The sequence below is a fragment of the Castor canadensis genome, chromosome 2 (assembly GCF_047511655.1).
Source record: "Castor canadensis chromosome 2, mCasCan1.hap1v2, whole genome shotgun sequence".
Classification (NCBI taxonomy): domain Eukaryota; kingdom Metazoa; phylum Chordata; class Mammalia; order Rodentia; family Castoridae; genus Castor; species Castor canadensis.
Genome location: NC_133387.1, coordinates 49,441,044 through 49,460,037, shown reverse-complemented (window position 1 = coordinate 49,460,037; position 18,994 = coordinate 49,441,044). Strand labels below are relative to the sequence as shown.

Sequence of the window (18,994 nt, the reverse complement as noted above, 5' to 3'; positions counted from 1 at the left end):
AGCAGTTTGTATAGTTTTGAGTATATTAATTGGAAAATTTCGTTTTTATCGTTTTTTACATATGTAAGATTAGAACTGTTTTGCTGGACTTCTTCATAAGTTATGTTTTGGGCATATTTTGGCAAAAAGGAATGGTCTATTTCAATTGAATGAAGTGAACGAATAAGAGAGGGGTAGCTAATATATACATTAGGTTAATACAGCCTCCTAAACCCTCTAATCTCCCCTAAGAAGAGGAATTATGTGAATTACTAACAGAATCAACTGATAACTGCTATCAATTCTAATTTTGCAGTGTCCCTTGAAGATACCAGTTTTCTTTGTGTTAGATGTGGTAACCATCCTACCAACATTATCACTGTGCCAGATTTCAAAAAAATATTTATTTATTTATTTTTGGTGGTACTGGGAGTGAACTCATACTCACTAGGCAGCAGCTGTACCACTTGAACCCTGCCCCTAGCCCTTTTTGCTTTAGTTATTTTTTGGTGTAGAGTCTTGCGTTTCTCCCCAGACCAGCCTGGACTGTGATCTCATATTTGTGCTTCCTGGATAGCTGGGATGACAGGTATACACCACCATGCCCAGTTATTAATTAACATGGGGTCTCACTTGATTTTTGCATGGGCTTAGCCTTGAACTGTGAGCCTCTTGCTCTCTGTCTCCCAAGTAGCTAGATTACAGATAAGAGCCATCACGCCTGGTCTCTGTGCTACATTATTAAATCATCCTTCTTACCTTGGCTTCTTGTCTTCAGTCTTGCCCCCTTCCAATCCGTTCTTAGATATAAATTTAGATGTTTTTCTTAGATACATATTTAATCATGCCATTTTCCTGGGTGTAGTTTTTATTGTCTTATCACCTCATTCAAGATAAAGCTCATACTCCTTAGGTTTGATTGCTTTCAGTGATCTGGTCTTCACTTACCTCTTTCCTGTCACTATTTTCTCTGCCCACTTAGTCTTCATGCCCGCATAGTGAAAACCTTGTCCTTCTCTCATTGTACTTTGTTCTCTCAACCTCTGACACAATTACCTGCTTTCCCCTTTTCCCTGCACTTACATAACTTCTGCTTTTCCTTTGATTCTGGCACTACCCCTCAACCCCAGACTCTGCCATTATATCTCATATTTTATTTAGATTCTCAGAAGGGTACTATTTTCATAAGTTTCTGAAATTAGGAAACTTGGTACATTTGTAACTTAGATGTGTAATAATTTCCCTAGAAAATCTGTTTTTTAAAAGTTTGCCAATTTTCAATAAATAGTGAATGAGAGCCAGATGCTAAACTGAGTAACTTAATTACTTGGCAACTCTAATTGCAGCTCTCTTGTTTTTCCCTATGAAGTGTTTCCCGAGAAACCCTAAAAAGCAGGAAGAAATCAGACTACAGTCTAAATAAAGTGAATGCACCTATCTTAACAAATACAACATTGAATGTAATAAGACTTGTTGGTAAGTAGTCAAATCTTTTTATACAAAAATATTTCAGTGGTTAAAGTTTACTTTTGTCACTGAATGGTTTTTACCTGAAGTTTTCTTTGTATGGTAATCAGTGTCCCCTGAAGTAGGGATTTAAGAATGTTATATGTTAACACTTTTCATTGTAAATATTCCAAATAGTAGGATTCTGATATTAATGTCAGTTTCACTTTTTCAATTAATTGCCTATTAAGTCTTTGCATCCTCTTAATTTTTCTAAAATATTTCGATTAATTGAAATGCAGTGAAAATTCTCTAGTTGAGTTAGAGTATGTGTATGACAATTGTAGTACCAGTTTCACATTCATGGTATTTTTCCACCTAATTGCTTCATAGAGCTTCACAACGATCTTGTCGTATATGCAGAGTCATGTTTTTATACACAAGAGTTTTTTTGTAAACTAAATGTTCAGAAAATAGGAAGTGTTCTTATTACAGGTAAGACCCTTACTAATGATTTTATAGAAGGCAAACAAAGAAATGCCATTTTGAATATGCAAGTTTGAGGACCATGTAGATTTTTAATGTCAGTATTTCAGCATTGTATTTGTTCTCAGCCTTCATCCTTCACAAATAGGTCTATACATATGACAAAGAGTTGTTTCTCACATCATCATCTATAACAATCAGGGATTTTAGTGGCTTTCTGTAAAATTCTCTTCATTCTGTTTGTGAGGATATTTACCTACTACTTTGGTTGATTAATCTTAGCTCTAATGAAATGGTCTGTGTTCAAGATAATTTCTAAATTTCATTAACGAATAGGATAAAATGTACAGAATGCTTTAGTCCTACTTTCTTTAAAGAAAATATAGAAAAATAATAATGAATTGTGAAGAAAAGGTATAAATTTTCATGCCACACAGGAAAATGAAAAATTCTAAAAAGCTGTTCTGTGGCTTTGTCAGGATAATTAGCTTTCCTTCTTTTATACAAGAGAGCTAACTGAGCGGGATCATGAATAACCTACTAGAGTTTGCAGAATTAGAATTGGAAGGGTACTGAGAGGTCATTTGGTATAAGTCCCCACAAAAAAGAGGTTTTCTTCCCATAAAGTCAGTAATATGTGGTGCCACCAAGCTTTTGTTTCATGAGTCACAGTCACTCTAAGTATGTTATTTTGCAAGACTGCTTGTTCTACTATTAGGCTGATGTCATTGCTCTTACTAATTGTGTTTACTGGACTTAGTTTTGTTCTTTAAAGGAAAAGAGTAAATCTGTAGTGTTTTTCTTCCTGTTCTTCTACGTGGTTGCTTTTTAGGCATGTGATGTAGTTACCCTGTCCTTTCCTCCCTCATACTTCTACTTCAATCCATTTTCTAGACTCAGTGTACAAAATCCTCTTATCTGGTACTCATTGATAGAATTTCTAAACCTTTCAGAATCCTTGCCATCCTCCTTAGTCTAGGTTAGACTTGGTAGTTTTAGGTGTCTGAACACACTAGTTGAGATGTAGTTTGGTTTTGCTGATTATGTTGAAGCAATAAACAATGCTGACATATTAGTGACTTTCAACCACAGGGGCATGTGCTTTTATATGAAGAAGCACTGCAAGTCAAGAGAGGTGGACAGGGCTGTGTAATGCATTCACAGAGGATGGGCAGAATAGATAACTGGAGAGAATAATGCAACCAGCCACACATGTAAGTGGCTTTTTTTTTTTTTTTAATCTTAGCCAGTTCAAAAGGGAATAGAAGTAGTCAAGGTGTTTTTTACTCTGAAAAGGCATGCATTCATTGAGTCAAATCAAACAAAATACAAGGCTAAAACAAATGGAGGAGGGAGGATATCATGAAATGCTAGCATCAAATGTAACTCTAACTTATTGGTAGGCATAAAGATTTTAAGTAATAATGTGTCTTGCTATTCTTATTATAGGAAAGCATTTTTGCATTATTCTATAATAATGGTAGAAATGTGCTCCTGATGCTAAATTCAAAAGATAATGTCAAAAAATTCTCATGTAAGGATTACTGATTAACAGAGTGGCCATTGCTTTTTAACAGTGGATTTGTAGAAACTGAGAAGTGCCACATTCTTATGAGCCTTTGTATAAAGTAGGCTGCAAAAACCTTACTGAATGAAGGGCCTTCTCCGTTGCCATATCCTTCACTAGAGTTGCAATAGGAAGCAGTGCTGAGTATGATCATTTAACTCTCTTGTCTTCTCATTTGGGGGGGGGGATGAGGTCATGCTGTTATCTCCTGTCCCCCATGTAGACATTTGATGTCTTTTTCCTCTGCTTGTACATATTCATAAGACAGAATTTGAAAGGAACCATCCACTCAGGGATCCCCAACTAGTGAATACTCTATTCCATCCTCTGTTACTGCACTGAGGAGTATGAAGATTCTAAACTGACAAAGGCAATGTCTTCTCCCTTTGTGAGGAAGTGGCTCAGTTATATAAATAAAATAGCTTATTTTTTGGTGTCCGGGAGCAAGAAGGAATGAGTGATTGAGTAGTTGAGAAATATATTTTAAAACATCCAAAGCATATATGAAACATCTCTTTCAGGTAGTATTTGCTTTGAGAGATAATTAGGACAGGTTAAATAAAAATGTTAATGGGGCTTCCAGCCCTGGGTTGTACCTGTACACTTAGGAGGCTCAGTGAAACTTCGCATTAGTGCAGAGGACTACTCAGAATGATGTGTAAGGAAAAAGTCATGGGTTCTTCCAGGTAAAGGCAGAGAAATTTTAGGGGATATGTCTGTCTCATCGTAGAAATAATTTTGGTATTCAGGGTTCTCTGTCCTGGAGGCTCTGGAGCACATTTGATAGGCACGAGGGACTGGTGCTCAGTTGCCAAAGGCCAAACTTGTAATGAACAGCTACACAGTTTACAACAATGTGAGTATTGCTTTGGTAGCTGAGAAAACATAGATGCTAGAATATACATCAGCACATAAAAATGAACCTGTAATATGTTTATCACTGAGTTTTTTAAGTTGAAAGATAATGTATGGAAATGGTTAAAAATTAAAATACCCTAAAGCATAAATAGAGCCTCTGAGGTCCAAATCTCCTTCCTTAGAGAAAACAATTTCTTCTGTTTGCTTTTAGAAATATTAGTATGCCTTTACAAGTATGTTTAATACATGTATTTCCTCACTCTCGATTTTTTTGTTTTCATTTTAAAAATTAGGTCACTGAATATACTATTCCTTATCTGGCTCTTTTTTATTACTTCATGGGATGCTTGCTTGTCTGATAGGTTAAAAATGGCATCTCGTTTAAATATGTATTGAACAATTGAGCTTAAGTATTTTTCAGATCTTAAAAGACATTTCTATTTATTTGTGAACTAATTCATATCTATTAATTATTTTTCTATAATATGGAAATTGTATGTTTTACTTTTTTTTTTTTGAGCTGCACTCTGCCAGTGGAAGAGAACATAGACTTTGTATTTAAGGAGCCCAATACCAAAGAAAAAAAATTACAATGTGGTATTGTAAACATAAATAAGCAAAAAAGAGACAGGGAGAAAGAATGATTAATTTTCTCTTTTGCATAGCAAGTTACAGTACTGGCTCATAGAGGTGGGGGGTGTTCACCCTAGCTGACTTTGAAAGGTGAATAAATTCTTATAGATGAAAAAGTTGTTAAAGCCATTCTGCATTGAAAGAATAACATGTATAAGATTGTGTATTCAGAGAACACAGCCATTTAGTTTGCATGTATGTGTAAAGCAGGAAGGGAGGCAGGAGGCAGAAGCAGGGAAGATGTGGCAAGAAAGATGGGCAAGAACTGGATTTCACAGATATAGAACCTTCTTGAGCTCAGATGCGAGCTCCATAAAGGCTAAGGGTTTTAAACAACAATCTCAAGCAGTGTACTCTAGATATAGTTGTATATAGTGGATTAACTAGTGGTAAGGGAAAACTAGGGAAGGTCAAAGACAAGATGCCAGGCTATTGAAGTCAAGACATGACAAGACTTTAGCCTATATGACACAATGGTTGTTGTAATGGAAGAAGGGCGATTTGAGAGATTTTAGAACTATAGGACAAGATTGGTGAATTAGTTATGAGGAATCACTCTTACATTTTAAGTTTGCACACTTACCAATTATAATGCCACAAATGAAAAAGAAAGATGACAGGATGACCTAGTTTGGGAAACTATTGAGTCATGTAGAGGTACATGAGACATTTAAGTAGAAATAGTCTGTAGGTAGTTTGATCAGTGGTTCAGGAGAAAAATCACTTCAGAGCACATAATTTGAGTCATTAGTATAAAATATATTAAAGCCATGTTAGTGGATGCGTTTCTTTTGGCAGTGATTTTTAACCTTTCGGGTTCATAGAGAATCAGGTGGAAGCTCTAACACTTCTTCCTCCTTCCCTTCCCCTCCACAATAGTACGTATAAACATCTGAGGAGATAGCTGAGCATAGAAACCTAGGGAACAACAATAGATATGGATATATTAGATAGACAGCAAGAGATAGCAAGAGAAGCCAGTGAAGGAGGTCCTGAATAAATGGTAGAGAGGCGAGAGAAAATTTAGGAGGAGTAAGATTTCATGACCCATATCACTATCTTTTTGATGAGCTAAGCCATTGATTCTCAATTTTTGGCATGCATAAGAATCACTAGAGGACTTGGCAAAACACAGAAAGTTGTATCCCTTCTCCAGAGCCTCCAGTTGGATAGGTCTGGGATGTAACCTGAGAATGTGCATTTTAACATGCTTCCAAATGACATTGGTGCAGCTGGCCCAGGGACCAAACTGAAAATCATAGCTTCCTTTCTATATTTTTCTAATTAAAATGTAAAACAATGTGTGCTTAAGTAACAGGAAAATTCCTGGTTGTTTAATAGATAATTTAAATAATAGTTTCTTAAAAAAAAAAAAAACGAATACAAGTAATTACATCAGTTGTTTTCAAAATAAATTTATTTCAGATATTTGGATCTATTTACAGAAGTCAGTGAAATCATAAGTGTAATCTTAAGTATTACAATAATTTTTGTTTTATGATTAAAATTATTTTATTTTTATTATTTATTTTTGCTGTTAGGACTGGGGTTTGCACTCAGGCCTTATTGCTTGCAAAGCAGGCCTTCTACCACTTGAGCCACACCTCCAATCCATTTTTCTCTGGTTATTTTAGAAATGGGGGCTCACGAACTATTTGCCCAGGCTGGCCTTGAACCACAATCCTCCAGATCTCACCTTCCCAAGTAGCTAGGATTACAGGCGTGAACCCCTGGCACCTGGCATGCTATTATTTGTGGTACTGGAGTTTGAATTCAAGTCCTACACCTTGAACTACTTCACCAGTCCTTTTTTGTGATGGGTTTTTTTTTTTTGAGAGAGGGTCTAATGAACTATTTGCCCATGCTGGCTTCAAACTGCAGTCCTCCTGATCTCTGCCTCCTCAGTAGCTAAGAGTATAGGAGTGAGCCACTGGTGCCTAGCATGCTTAAAATTATTTTATAAAATAATATTTTCATATGTAATATTTCATAGTATTATTTAAGGAAAAATCTTACTTTATATTACATTTTAATATTAATATATTATTGATAGTGTTATTAATAAGATAGTATATGATGCTATAATTTATAAATTTACATTTTAAGACAGCCTTAAAATATTTTTGGACTTGGTTGCTATACATTGAACATTATATTTTGAGAGGATAATCCAAGGAGCACAATCTAGTGAAGGTCATAAGAAAATGATTCTGGAGATTCAGGGGAGTTGGATATAACATTAATAGGCCTGCTCTCTACCCATTTGGTCCTCTTGAACTTGCAAGCCAGAATCCTCAAGTTTATGCTCTGCAATGCTCCTCTGATTCATCGTTATCTTCCAGTAAACTTTTCTTCTAGGAAAGTTTAGAAGCTCCATAAAAACTAACAAACAGTAAATTGCAATGACAGGAAAACATTATTATTACACAGAAAACTATCAGTAGACAAGCCATGTAATAATTATATCATTATTGGTGGCAGGAATCATTCATCAGTGCTGTCAGAACTTTACAAGGTCAGGGTACTGGAGCAGGGACTCTTGGTTCCTTGTGCCTTAGCACAAGGACACCAGATTCATAGTAAAGTCTTCAAAGTTTTTGTTAAATGAATGAATGAATATCATTACATTTAATTTTTTTCAGAGTGGTGATGAAAAATGAGTTGTTTTTCTTTTTGAATACACATATAAAAATAGCCTTTACCTATTAATAATTCATTTTTGTGTCTTTTTTCAAGATTATATAAGAAGTGATTAATTTTGTCAGAAAGTGTTGTGTATTCTGGGTATGTATCAACCCAGTTATTTGCAATCTGCTTAATCATCTCTGTTTTTCTTCAAATGATTAATATTTTTCCACTTTTTTCTTCACAGTGTCACATTGTTTATGCTAACTCATTGCAGTTTAAGTAATTGTATGTTTGTAGCTGAGGAAGTATCAGCACAATAATTCAAAATATTCTAGAAGCATATCTTTCAAATATTTTATAAATTTGACTTTTAGATAATGTCTGAATATATAAAGTAATTACAAAAATGGTTTTTAAACAAAAGACTTGTAAATAGGAGTAAGAATACAAAATGAATTGAATGATTTTTACTTTATTTTGATATATGCTTGTATTTTTCTTTCTGACCATCCGACTATTCCTTAGAATTGTCCATCACATAAATTAAGACAGATACTGAGACATTTGCATTAGCGTAAATTTTTCATTTCATCTTCATTCATGTGTTTCCTTTTGAGTCGTGCTATCTTCAGTGCTGTCTATTTAAAGTACATAGCTATGAGCTACATGAAGTGGAGTTAGTACTCTCTTCATTTGGGAATTAATTAAGTGGTCTGTTTTCACATTTTACTTCTGCCAAGGTGTAGAACATGTTTAGTAGATACGCTTCTTTCCCTATTGTTTCCCACAGAAAATAGAACAGAACAAGGGACTTGCAGTTGTTGTTATTGATTCAGTCGCTCATGGATCCTTCAAATACATTAGCAAGTTTGTGATTGTAGATATTTGATTATAAATAAAATGTTTGAGGACTGGTAGAGTGATTCAAGAAGTAAGAGCTGTCTAGCAAGCATGAGACCCTGAGTTCAAACCTCAGTGGTGCAAAAAACAAACAAACAAAAAATCCAGGTTCCTCATCAAACTAACTAAATATATTTTTAAAATTGTAATTATTTTTTCTATGACTCATCATATACTGGAGAGAAGGGAATATTGGGATCTCCCAAAGGAAGGAATGAGGAGTATATATTCTTGGCCTTTTGAGGGCATTGAGCTCCTGAGTGATGTAGTTATGAAGAAGTGTTCTTGGCCTCTGAGAAGATTTCACAAGGGAATGGACAGGGCCAATCTTGTGTCCTTTTCTCTTGCAATTTTGCTATGTGATTATAAGCTTATGAAAAAAAAATGTTTTCTCACATATGTTATATTTTGCCTTATGCTTAAACATTTCTTTTTCTTTTTTTTTCTGCTGGGACTGGGGTTTGAACACAGGACTTTGTGCTTGCAAAGCAGATGCTCAACCACTTGAGCCACACCTGTAGTTCAATGCTTAAACATTCTTGAAATTATTTTAAATTTCTAGAACAGAGGGACTATGTTGTGTTTGTATAATGTCATTTCTAGAAAAGTTTAGGAGCTCCATAAAAACTAACAAACAGTAAATTGTAATGAGAGGAAAACATTCTTGTTACACAGAAAACTGTCAGTAGACAAGCCATGTAATAATTATATCATTATTGGCAGCAGGAATCATTCATCAGTGCTGTCCAACAGAACTTTGCAAGGTGTTGGACCTCTTCATAATCTCTTCTGTGTCTAACGCAGTAGCTGCTAAGTACTTAAAACGTGGTTCGTGTGACTGTGCGATGCAGTAGTTCATTTTATTTAAATATGTATACACATATGCACACAAATGCATATATGTTTATATTTTTGGAGTTTGAACTCAGGGCTTTGCACTTGCTAGGCAGGCACTCTACCTCTTAAGCCACACTGTCAGAGCCATTTTTAAAGAAATACTTTAATATTTTTTTATCTTTTTATAATTCTGGACTAACAGAATTTAACTTTGTTCTATTAATTTTTCCTTTGCAGGGAAGTACATGCAGATGATGAGCATTCTTAAGCCCATCGCCTTTGATGTTATCCACTTCACATCTCAGCTATTTGATTACTACTTGTATGCAATATATACCTTTTTTGGTCGGAATGATTCAGTAAGTCAACCTGTGGATGGAAAAATCTCTTTCTTTCAAAATTTATTTATTTTTAAAATATAAATTTAAGTTTTCAGTCTTTCTGTACATATATATTATTTGGGGAATTGTTAATATCAGTTATCTGTCTGCCTAATTGCCTTACTTACATATTAATTTTAAGCTTTGATATGATAAACATATTGTATATTACCCAAATTTGGGGCAGAAAAAATGAAAGTTGTGTTTCTACCTTTGACATATTTTGCCAATGGAAAACATTCAGTTGCTTTGTTTAAATCTGGCCTAGTGTATAACTAGTACACCATAAATGAGACTTTTAAATATTGACTAAACCTTAGCTGTTACTAATACATTCAGAAGATACAAATAAATGTTTATTAAAATCATGAAGATTTTTGAACTAGACCATCTACCTTCTAGAGAATTAATGCTTCCTTTACCACTTTTTTGTGTTTCCAAAGCTCTTACCAAGTTTATCTTTTTTCTACTCCTAATGGAGTGTATCATGGTGTAGTCAAATACCTCATCCCATGTTTGGAAATTATTATGTGGCTTGGCTAGATGTCTGACAGTACTGCTAAGTAGGAGGATTCTATCGTGATACTAATTTTCTAATAGTATATTTCCTTTTTAAAAACATGTAAGTTTTAATATATTCATATCTTGCTTTGTTCAAAATATATTGAAGACATGATCTTTTTTTTTTTTTAACGTAGGGTCTGAATTCCTTATGTTCCTTCTGAAAAATGTTCCTTAGAAAGAAAGTATTGCCACAGAATTTGTTACTTTAAAGTGTATACTAACCATGTCTCTAAATTTAGAAGTTCAGTAAATAGATACTAACAGAGGAAGACATTCTGGACTATTAGCTAAGTGTCAGAGTCTATCAGCTTTGTAGAAGAGCCTTACTGTGTCTTCCAGACTATGCCTCTTGACCAGTGCCCTCCATGTAATTTTGCAATAAATGGAAATGTTCGTATTTCCACTGCCCACTGGCTGTTTAGCATTTGAATTGTGACTGAGGTGATTTGGTAACTAAATTCTTAATTGTACCTAATTCTAGTTAATTTATCTTTAGAGATAAATAGCCACATGTGACTAATGACTACCATATTGCACAGAACAGTTTTGGACAAAATTATTGATTTAGATACATTAAAACAGAATCATTTTAAACTTTTGGGAACATGCATTCAAGACATGACTTTCTATCTAATTGTATACAGCACAGATTTGTTTTCAGTGGGCCTTACTAGAACCTGAGAAAGTTGGCAAAGTATAGTTTGGTGCTTATTGTAAAATATACTGCAAGTTTTATTTAAGATTGGTTATGTTTTAAAGAACACATTAACCTTATATGTTATATTAAGAGCACTTTCAATTCTGCTGGACTCAGTAAGAACTATTTAATTATATTGAAGCAATTAACTGTTAGTTACAAGGATTTCTATCCTTAACATTGTTCTACTCATGTGTTAGTAGAAATAGTTTATATTACATGAGCTAATATAAAATTTGCATATGAGTATGAGTAAATGTAGCATTTTCAGTTCCTCTTATTTACACTTAAAAAAAAAGACTTTTTCTTTTCTTTTTTTTTTTTTCAGTACGGGGGTTTGAACTCAAGGCCTACACTTTGAGCCACTCCACCAGCCCTTTTTTGTAATGATTTTTTTTGAGATAGGGTCTCATGAACTATTTGCCTCAGCTGACTTCAAACTGTGATCCTCCTGCTCTCTGCCTCTTGAGTAGCTAGGATTACAGGCATTTGTCACCAGTGCCCAACTAAGACTTTTTCTATAAGTAAATTATAGTTTGTAATACTTGCTATTAGCTATGATATGAATGTTGAAAATATGCACATCTTCATATAGAATAGCTTATAATTCAGACTCTACTATTTGTGTACATTTAAAGTTTTTTTTTAAACCTTGCCAAGTTTATATTCTTTTTAATGAGCTATTTTAAACCCCCTTTGGAACAAGATAACATAAATAGCACAAATAAGCATATGTATACATATAAAACAGAACATACAGCTTTAAATTTCTTAATAGAATAAGCCTTTCAAGCCCCTTAGAACTCCTAGAGGTTTCCATAATCATATAAATAAATAAATACAAATATGCATACGTACATACTCCAAGTTGCCTTGTTAGCTGTTGAACCTTAAGTGGTAGGAAGAAAAAGGGAATCAAATAATGGGTACTATGGGAAGAACAAATCCATGGTTGCACTGGCTTCTTTCCCAGAAGAAAGGGACTTGTATGAGTGAATTTAGACGGATGTTCCATGATGAAGAATAAGTATCTTTTTCCCAGAGATTCTGGCTTCTAGAATGTCATTTTAGGGCTAACAGTGTGTGCATTAGTCTAAAGGATTCCTCTGTTGATACTAATTCTTCCAGAAACTCCTGTTCTTCACTGAACTGGCTATAACCTAACACGCCATACTCTATTTTGTATCTAATCCATTGGATTCCATTGTAATAATATTACTGATAGTATTGCTTTATCTTGCCTTGTCCCCATTCTTCCCCTCTAGAGTTATGTTTTCCTTCATCTTTCCCATTCACATTCTCTTGCAAAGTCCATTTTATAGCTTACTTTCACACAGTAGTCAGCACACAGTGGCACATGGATCAATGTTCTAGTTACTCAGGTAGATCTTATCCAAGTAGATCTTACTTGACAACAGTTTGTATGTCTCACTTAAGTTTACCTTTTATTAGTAAAACTGTTTCTTTGTAGACAGTCTGTGATGAATTAACTTCCATTTCCAGGTATGACAGAAACCTTACAAAGATGACCTTCCTTGCAAAAACCAACCATAAACTCTGGATGTTATGCCAAAAAAAGCCAATTGTTTGAAGATACTGGAGATTAAGCAAAAGAAGTAGATAGACACTAGTGGGTAGTTCATGTTAATGTGCAGGTTGGGGAAAGGGGAATTTATAAAAAATAAATTCTATCTCTATGATTTTTAGTGCAGGGCTTAGTGCAGAGCTTGTGACATACAGGTGGAGGTAAACATGGGAAGCCTGTGGTCTTTATGGACTGGGTAACCAGAAAAGTAGAGCCAAGAAAGAAAGTAGAGCACTGAAAAGAGGAAATGAAGCTGAGAAGGGAAAGAGCTAGAGAGGAGATCTTCAAATTCAGTTTACCCCTCTCCCTAACTCACCCATGGATCATGTTTATGGGGACTGCAAACCTAGTCAATGAAAAAAGTTCTGAACAGAGAACAAGGCTGTTACACAAGAGATAGTGTGTAGTTATGCCCAGCAAAGAAAATTGCATACTAAAAACAAAGGAATCAGTATTTATGAGAGAAAGATAACAAAGTCCAGAATCAAATTATTATAACTCAACATTATGAAATGTACATAGAACAAAAACAGTGAGATGCAATCTGAAGTTAAAAGAAAGTCAATCTATTCCAACATAAAGATATTAGAAGAGATTAGGATTTTAAAAAGACGGTCTAATGAAGTGAAGTTTTGACCCCCTTCAGTGAAGTAGAACAAGTGTTTTCAATGCATGAACAAGTTAGGAAAAAAATAGGAGGTTCTATTAGTGACAGTAATAAAAAAATCAAAGTGAAGTCCTACAACTGAAAAATAGAATTTCAGCAAATGGAAATAATTACTGAATGTACTTGCCAACCAAGTACATGATAGAGGAAGGAATATATGAACTTGAAGATAAATCAATAGAAATTATTCATTGTAAAGAACATAGGGGAAAATGACAGGAAAATAAAAATGATCAGTCTTACAGATATTTTAGATTATTTGCATGTATTTAGAATATCAAATACATGCAAGGAGAGTTAGAATGGGGCAGAAAATATATTAAAAGAAACATTGGCCAAAAACTTGCAGATGCAAGATGGTAAAAAAATAGCAAGTAGAAGAAACATGAAGAATCATGCTTCAAGTAGGGCATATCAAGATGAAACTGAGGAGGGAAGGAGGAGTGAGGGTGGGGGAGTAGGGCAGGGGGGAGAAATGACCCAAACAACGTATGCACATGTGAATAAATGAATAATTTAAAAAAAGCAAAAATAAATAAAATTTTTTAAAAATATGAAACTGTTTCTCAAAAACCTCAATAGACTTCTTATACAAAAGAGACCAGATCTGATTAACAGCTGAATTCTCATAAGAAACTGGCAGGTAAAATACCTTTAAGGTACTGAAAGAAAACAGAAACTATGTTCAGAAGTTTATATCCAAAAGTGCTGTTCAGGAGTGAAAATAAAATGAATATATTTGTACACAAGATCTAAAGAGAGAGAAAGAGAGAGAGAGAATTTGTCACAACATCCCCACAAGAAATCCAAATGAGTTGTTCAAAGAGAGCAGAGCAAGATGATGGAATGGGACTCCAGAGATTGTCCCTTGTAGATGTTCGCACTGATGGGAAATGATGCCAGATGAAAGCATAGATCTTCAGGAAAGAATGAAAAGCATTGGTAATACAGTTAACTTGGAGAAATACAAAGGATTCTTTTTCTTTTTCATTTAATTTCTTTATAAACCAGATAGCTGCTTAAAATTGAAATATAACCTTGTCTTCTGGAGTTCTTAATATATGTAGATCTATTACCTTTGACAGCCATAACAAGATGTGTGAGCATGGATCTGTACAGTCGGAAGATTTCTGAATACTATGTAATTCAGAGCATTGTTAAAGTACATAGACTGTGAGAAGTCAAGACAGTGTGTTATGATCCATAGGACAATCATGAAAAATAATGCAGAGAACTTTAACTTTTTAACCAAGAGGAAAATTAAAATAGAATTATAAAAATATATTTATATGTAATCACAAAAAGCAAGAAAGCAGACCCAAAGACCCAAACATATATGTGGTGGTAGATGCACACCCAGCTAATTATTACATTACATGTTAATAGACTAGGCATTCAAAAGTCAAAGATATAATGGATTTTTTTAAAAGCTCACATTTAAAAAACAAAAACCACTTTAAATATAAAAGCATAGGTTGAAAATGAATGAACATAAAAAGATGTGCCATATAAGTATTAATTATAAGAAGGTTCCAGTAATTATATTAATGTCAGATAAAATAGATTAGCAAACAAAATGTATTACCAGAAGAGTCTTGAGTTTGAGGTCAACCCAAGCTATGTAGTCACAAACAGGTCAGCCTGGACTACATAGCAAGACCCTCTCTCAAAAACAAAACAAAACACAACATATCCAAAATTGTGGGATGCAACTAAATTGGTGCTAAAAGGGAAATATCTAGCTTTAAAGGCTAATAGCAGAAAAGAGGAGTTAATGATTAAGAAACTAGAAAAAGCAGTGCAAATTAAACCCAAAAAGAGCAGATGGAAGGAAAGAATAAGGATAAATGGAGAAATAAAAGAAATTGATAACAAAAACAATAGAACAAAATCTCTGAAACTGAAAGCTGGTTTTCATAAAATTTGAATAAAATTGATAAAATGATGACTTTACCTTTACTAATAAGGGGGGGAAAGGAAGACAAGTTATCAATAGCAAAGTGAAAGGGAGGGCATTGCAATAGATACTTCAGATTTTAAATGAACTTTAGAGAAATATGAACATTTTCATGACTATAAATTTGCCAAACTGGATGAAATGGACAAATTCCTAGGCAAAATCAACTTGTTAAAACTGACCTAAGAAAAATGGAAAACTTGCACAGCTCTTTATCAATTAAATTAAATTTATAAATCAAAAGCTTCAAAAAGTACTAACCCTACATAGACTTTCAAAAAGGCAATGTTTGACCATTTGTCTTGTAAAGCCAGTATTACCCTGATTCCTGTTAGACTGAAAGAGACACAGAATAGATGGCGGGGTGAGGGGGTGGGGGTGAGGGAGGATGGTTCAGATGCCAGGACAGAGTTTATTTGGGGAGAAACCTTGCAGAGGGGAGTTTCTAGCTAAAACCAGAACCCCACTGCTGCTTACAGACTTGCAGTAGATAAAAGAGAGGGGTCTGGAGAAGTATTGCTGGGTGGGAAAATTTTTCCAGAGGGTAAGTGGTAATTAGGTAGATAGGTTGCTAGCAGCTCCAGACCGCCCCTCCCAAGAATTTGTCCTTCCCTTGAGGCTAGATGTGATCCTTCCAGTAGGTCATGGGTATTGGGATATTTCCAGTAAGCTGCCTACAAGGGTGGGGATCCCCTAACATGGCTTCCCTTTTGTTCACCCTAACAATTCCTAAAGGAGAGAAGACACCACAAGAAAAGATAACAGACCGATATCCCTCATAAGCATAGATCTTAAGAAATGCTTATGAAGGCATCAGTAAATTGGTTCATGACCAAGTGGTGTTTGTCTTGAGACCACAAAATTAATTTAATAGCCTAAAATCCTATTCTAAAATAAATGTAATTCACTGGTCAACATGCTTCTTTAGAAGAAAACCTATTATTATTTAAATAGATTTCAAAAAAGCCTTTGACAATGTGTAATACCCTTTTATGATTAAAAACTTGGACAACCAGTAAGAAAAGGGAATTTCTTCAACCTGGTTATGGGTCTCTGTATAACAGCTAACATAATATTCAATGATGAAAGTCTCAGCTTTCTAACGATGAGGGACAGGGAAAGATGTTGATTCACCATCTTTATTTTAAATTGTGTTGGACATCCTAGTCCTTGTTGTAAACTGAGATAAGTATAATCCATGCAGTTTGGAAAAGAAGTAAAATTGTCCTTATATGCAGATGACATGATTGTTTTTACAGGAAATCCTAAGGAATCTACAAGTAAATTTATAGAGCTTTAGCTGGCTCCTAGATACAAGGTAAATATACAAAAATTAGTAACACCAAATAGTTAGAATATTAAGTAAAAAAAAGAAAGCTTCGTTGACTTTACACTGAAAAATGTTAGAGTATTAGAAATGGAATTAAGTCTATATAAATAAATAATAAAGTGATATACCATGTTTTTATGTTAGAAAACTTAATATTGTAAAAAAGGCAGTCCTTTCCAAATCTGTAAATTTACTATAATCCCAAACAAAATTGTAATAAGCTTTTTTGTTTTTCATGAAGTATACACCACAATACACACACAAACACCCCCCAAAGGATCCAAAATTACCAAAAAATTTTAAGAACAAAGTTGGACTTATATCAAAGCTATGCTATTCCAGATAGTGTATTATGGGCCTAATGGTAGACATATAGGTCAACGCAACAGAACAGAATCTAGAAATAGACTTGTACTCATGTGAGTTCATTTTTGAAAAAGGCACTAAGGCAGTGCATTGAAGAAAGAAGTGTTTTTCAGTAAGTTGTGCTGAAACGCTAGAAAAAAATATGTATGAAAAGAAGAAGAAAAAAAAACTCACCTGAATTCTTTCCTATACTATGCACTAAAATACAAATAAACATTATTATAAAATCTAAATAGAATCCCCAAACAGTGAAACCTCTTTTAAACACTTAGGGAAAGTCTTGGTGACGCTGGAATTAGGCTTTTGAAAAAGACATACAAAGCATGTAGGAAATATTGATAGAAAGGAATTCTTTATAGTTAGCAACTTTTGCCTTTTTGAAAGGCAGAAATACAAAAAAGCAAGTCAGACTGACAAAATCTTGCAAACCATATTGAAAGGGTATGTTTACACAGACAATCCAATTTAAAAGTGGGAACACATCAGATCTTCACACACAAAAAAGCTATTTGACGGCTAATAAGCACATGAAAAGATGCTCTGCATCACTGGTCACCAGAGAAATGCACATTAGAAAACACACTGTCACACCACTAGAATCCACTAGAATGGCTGCCATTAAAAGAACTGACAGCATCACAAGCTGTTAACGATGTCAATGGTCTGTAACAAAATAATCATAGATGGGACAGTTTAAAGAGCAAATTTATTTCTCACAGTTCTCGACGCTGGAATGCCCAAGATGGAGGCACTGGCCAATTCTGTTCCTGATGAGGCTCTCCTCCCAGCTTACAGATGGCCTTTTTCTCACTGTGTCCTCATGTGACCTGTCCTCTGCTCATATGAGGGGAGACGGAGGGCGAATACAATAAGCTCTCTATTGTCTCTTCCTGTAAGGACACTAATCCCTTTGTACAAGGGCTCCGCTCTCATTACCTCATCTAACTCTGCTTATCTCCCAAAGGCCTCATTTCTAAATAGTGTCACATTGTAAGTTAATACTTCAACATGAATTTTGAGGGTGTGTGTGGGGATATGTGGCACAAATATTCAGTCCATGACATGGAGCCATTAGAATTCACATACATTGCTTGTGGAAATGAAAATGGTGTGGCCATTTTATAAAATAGTAATGTAGTACCTTGTAAATTCACAAAGTATATTTATTATATCAGAAATTCCACTTTTAGATATTTACCCAACAGAACTGCAAATAATGTATTGAGAAGACATGCACCTGAATGGTCATAGAGGATTATGCACCTAGCACAGACGGGGCTGAATGTTTGTAGAGACTGATGAATAAGTAAGCAGATTGTGGTATAGCTGTACTGTGGAGTAGTGTTAGACAACAAAAGAGCACAGAACACTAACAGAGTTACAACACAGACGAATCTCAAAAGCAAGCCAAGTGAAAGATGCTAAACTCAAAAGATAATCAGTGTGTGACTCCGTTTATGTGACATTTCTACATAGGCAGAAACCGCCCTGACATGTCAGAGGTTAAGGATGGGTGAAGAGGATAAGTGCCAGGGGCACAAGGACATTTTTAAGGGGGAGAGAATTCTGTATCTTGGTTGCAGTGCTGGTAATAGAATTGTATGCAGTTATCAAAATTCATCAAACTATTTAAGATTAATGAATTTAATTTACATATAATAAATAATAGTGAAAAGGGGGGAGATGAATTGATGAGGTGTAGAAAACCTAGAGAAAATAAAATGTATTATAAAATGAGTTCATGCTTTATATAACTATTTTAACTTGAGGCTTCCTAATATATGTGTTAAAAAGTTCTCATTTTTTTCATTTTGGATGGGAAGAATAACAATGTGTGTTCATGCTTCTGTGTATGCATAGTCACCTAGTCACACATACAAAATTTCTGTCAAGAAGCCAGTTTTTCATTTTGGATGGGAAGAATAACAATGTGTGTTCATGCTTCTGTGTATGCATAGTCACCTAGTCACACATACAAAATTTCTGTCAAGAAGCCAGTTGCCAGTGGCTCCTGTCTGTAATCCTAGCTACTTGGGAGGCTGAAATCAGGAGGATCACAGTTTGAGGCCAGCCTGGCCAAATAGTTTGAGAGACCCTGATCTCCAGAATAACCA

At 34.6% G+C, this 18,994-nt stretch overlaps 1 protein-coding gene across 2 annotated transcripts in view; it reads left to right on the top strand.

Annotated features, from left to right (window-relative positions):
* Vps50 (VPS50 subunit of EARP/GARPII complex) overlaps nucleotides 1-18,994 on the top strand; it is a 120,543-nt gene that overhangs the window by 85,418 nt on the left and 16,131 nt on the right. For both annotated transcript variants that reach the window (XM_074064736.1, XM_074064734.1), the window contains 2 exons: nucleotides 1,349-1,455; nucleotides 9,572-9,693. In XM_074064736.1, the coding sequence (XP_073920837.1) occupies nucleotides 1,349-1,455; nucleotides 9,572-9,693 (229 nt within the window). The remainder of the gene's footprint in view (nucleotides 1-1,348; nucleotides 1,456-9,571; nucleotides 9,694-18,994) is intronic.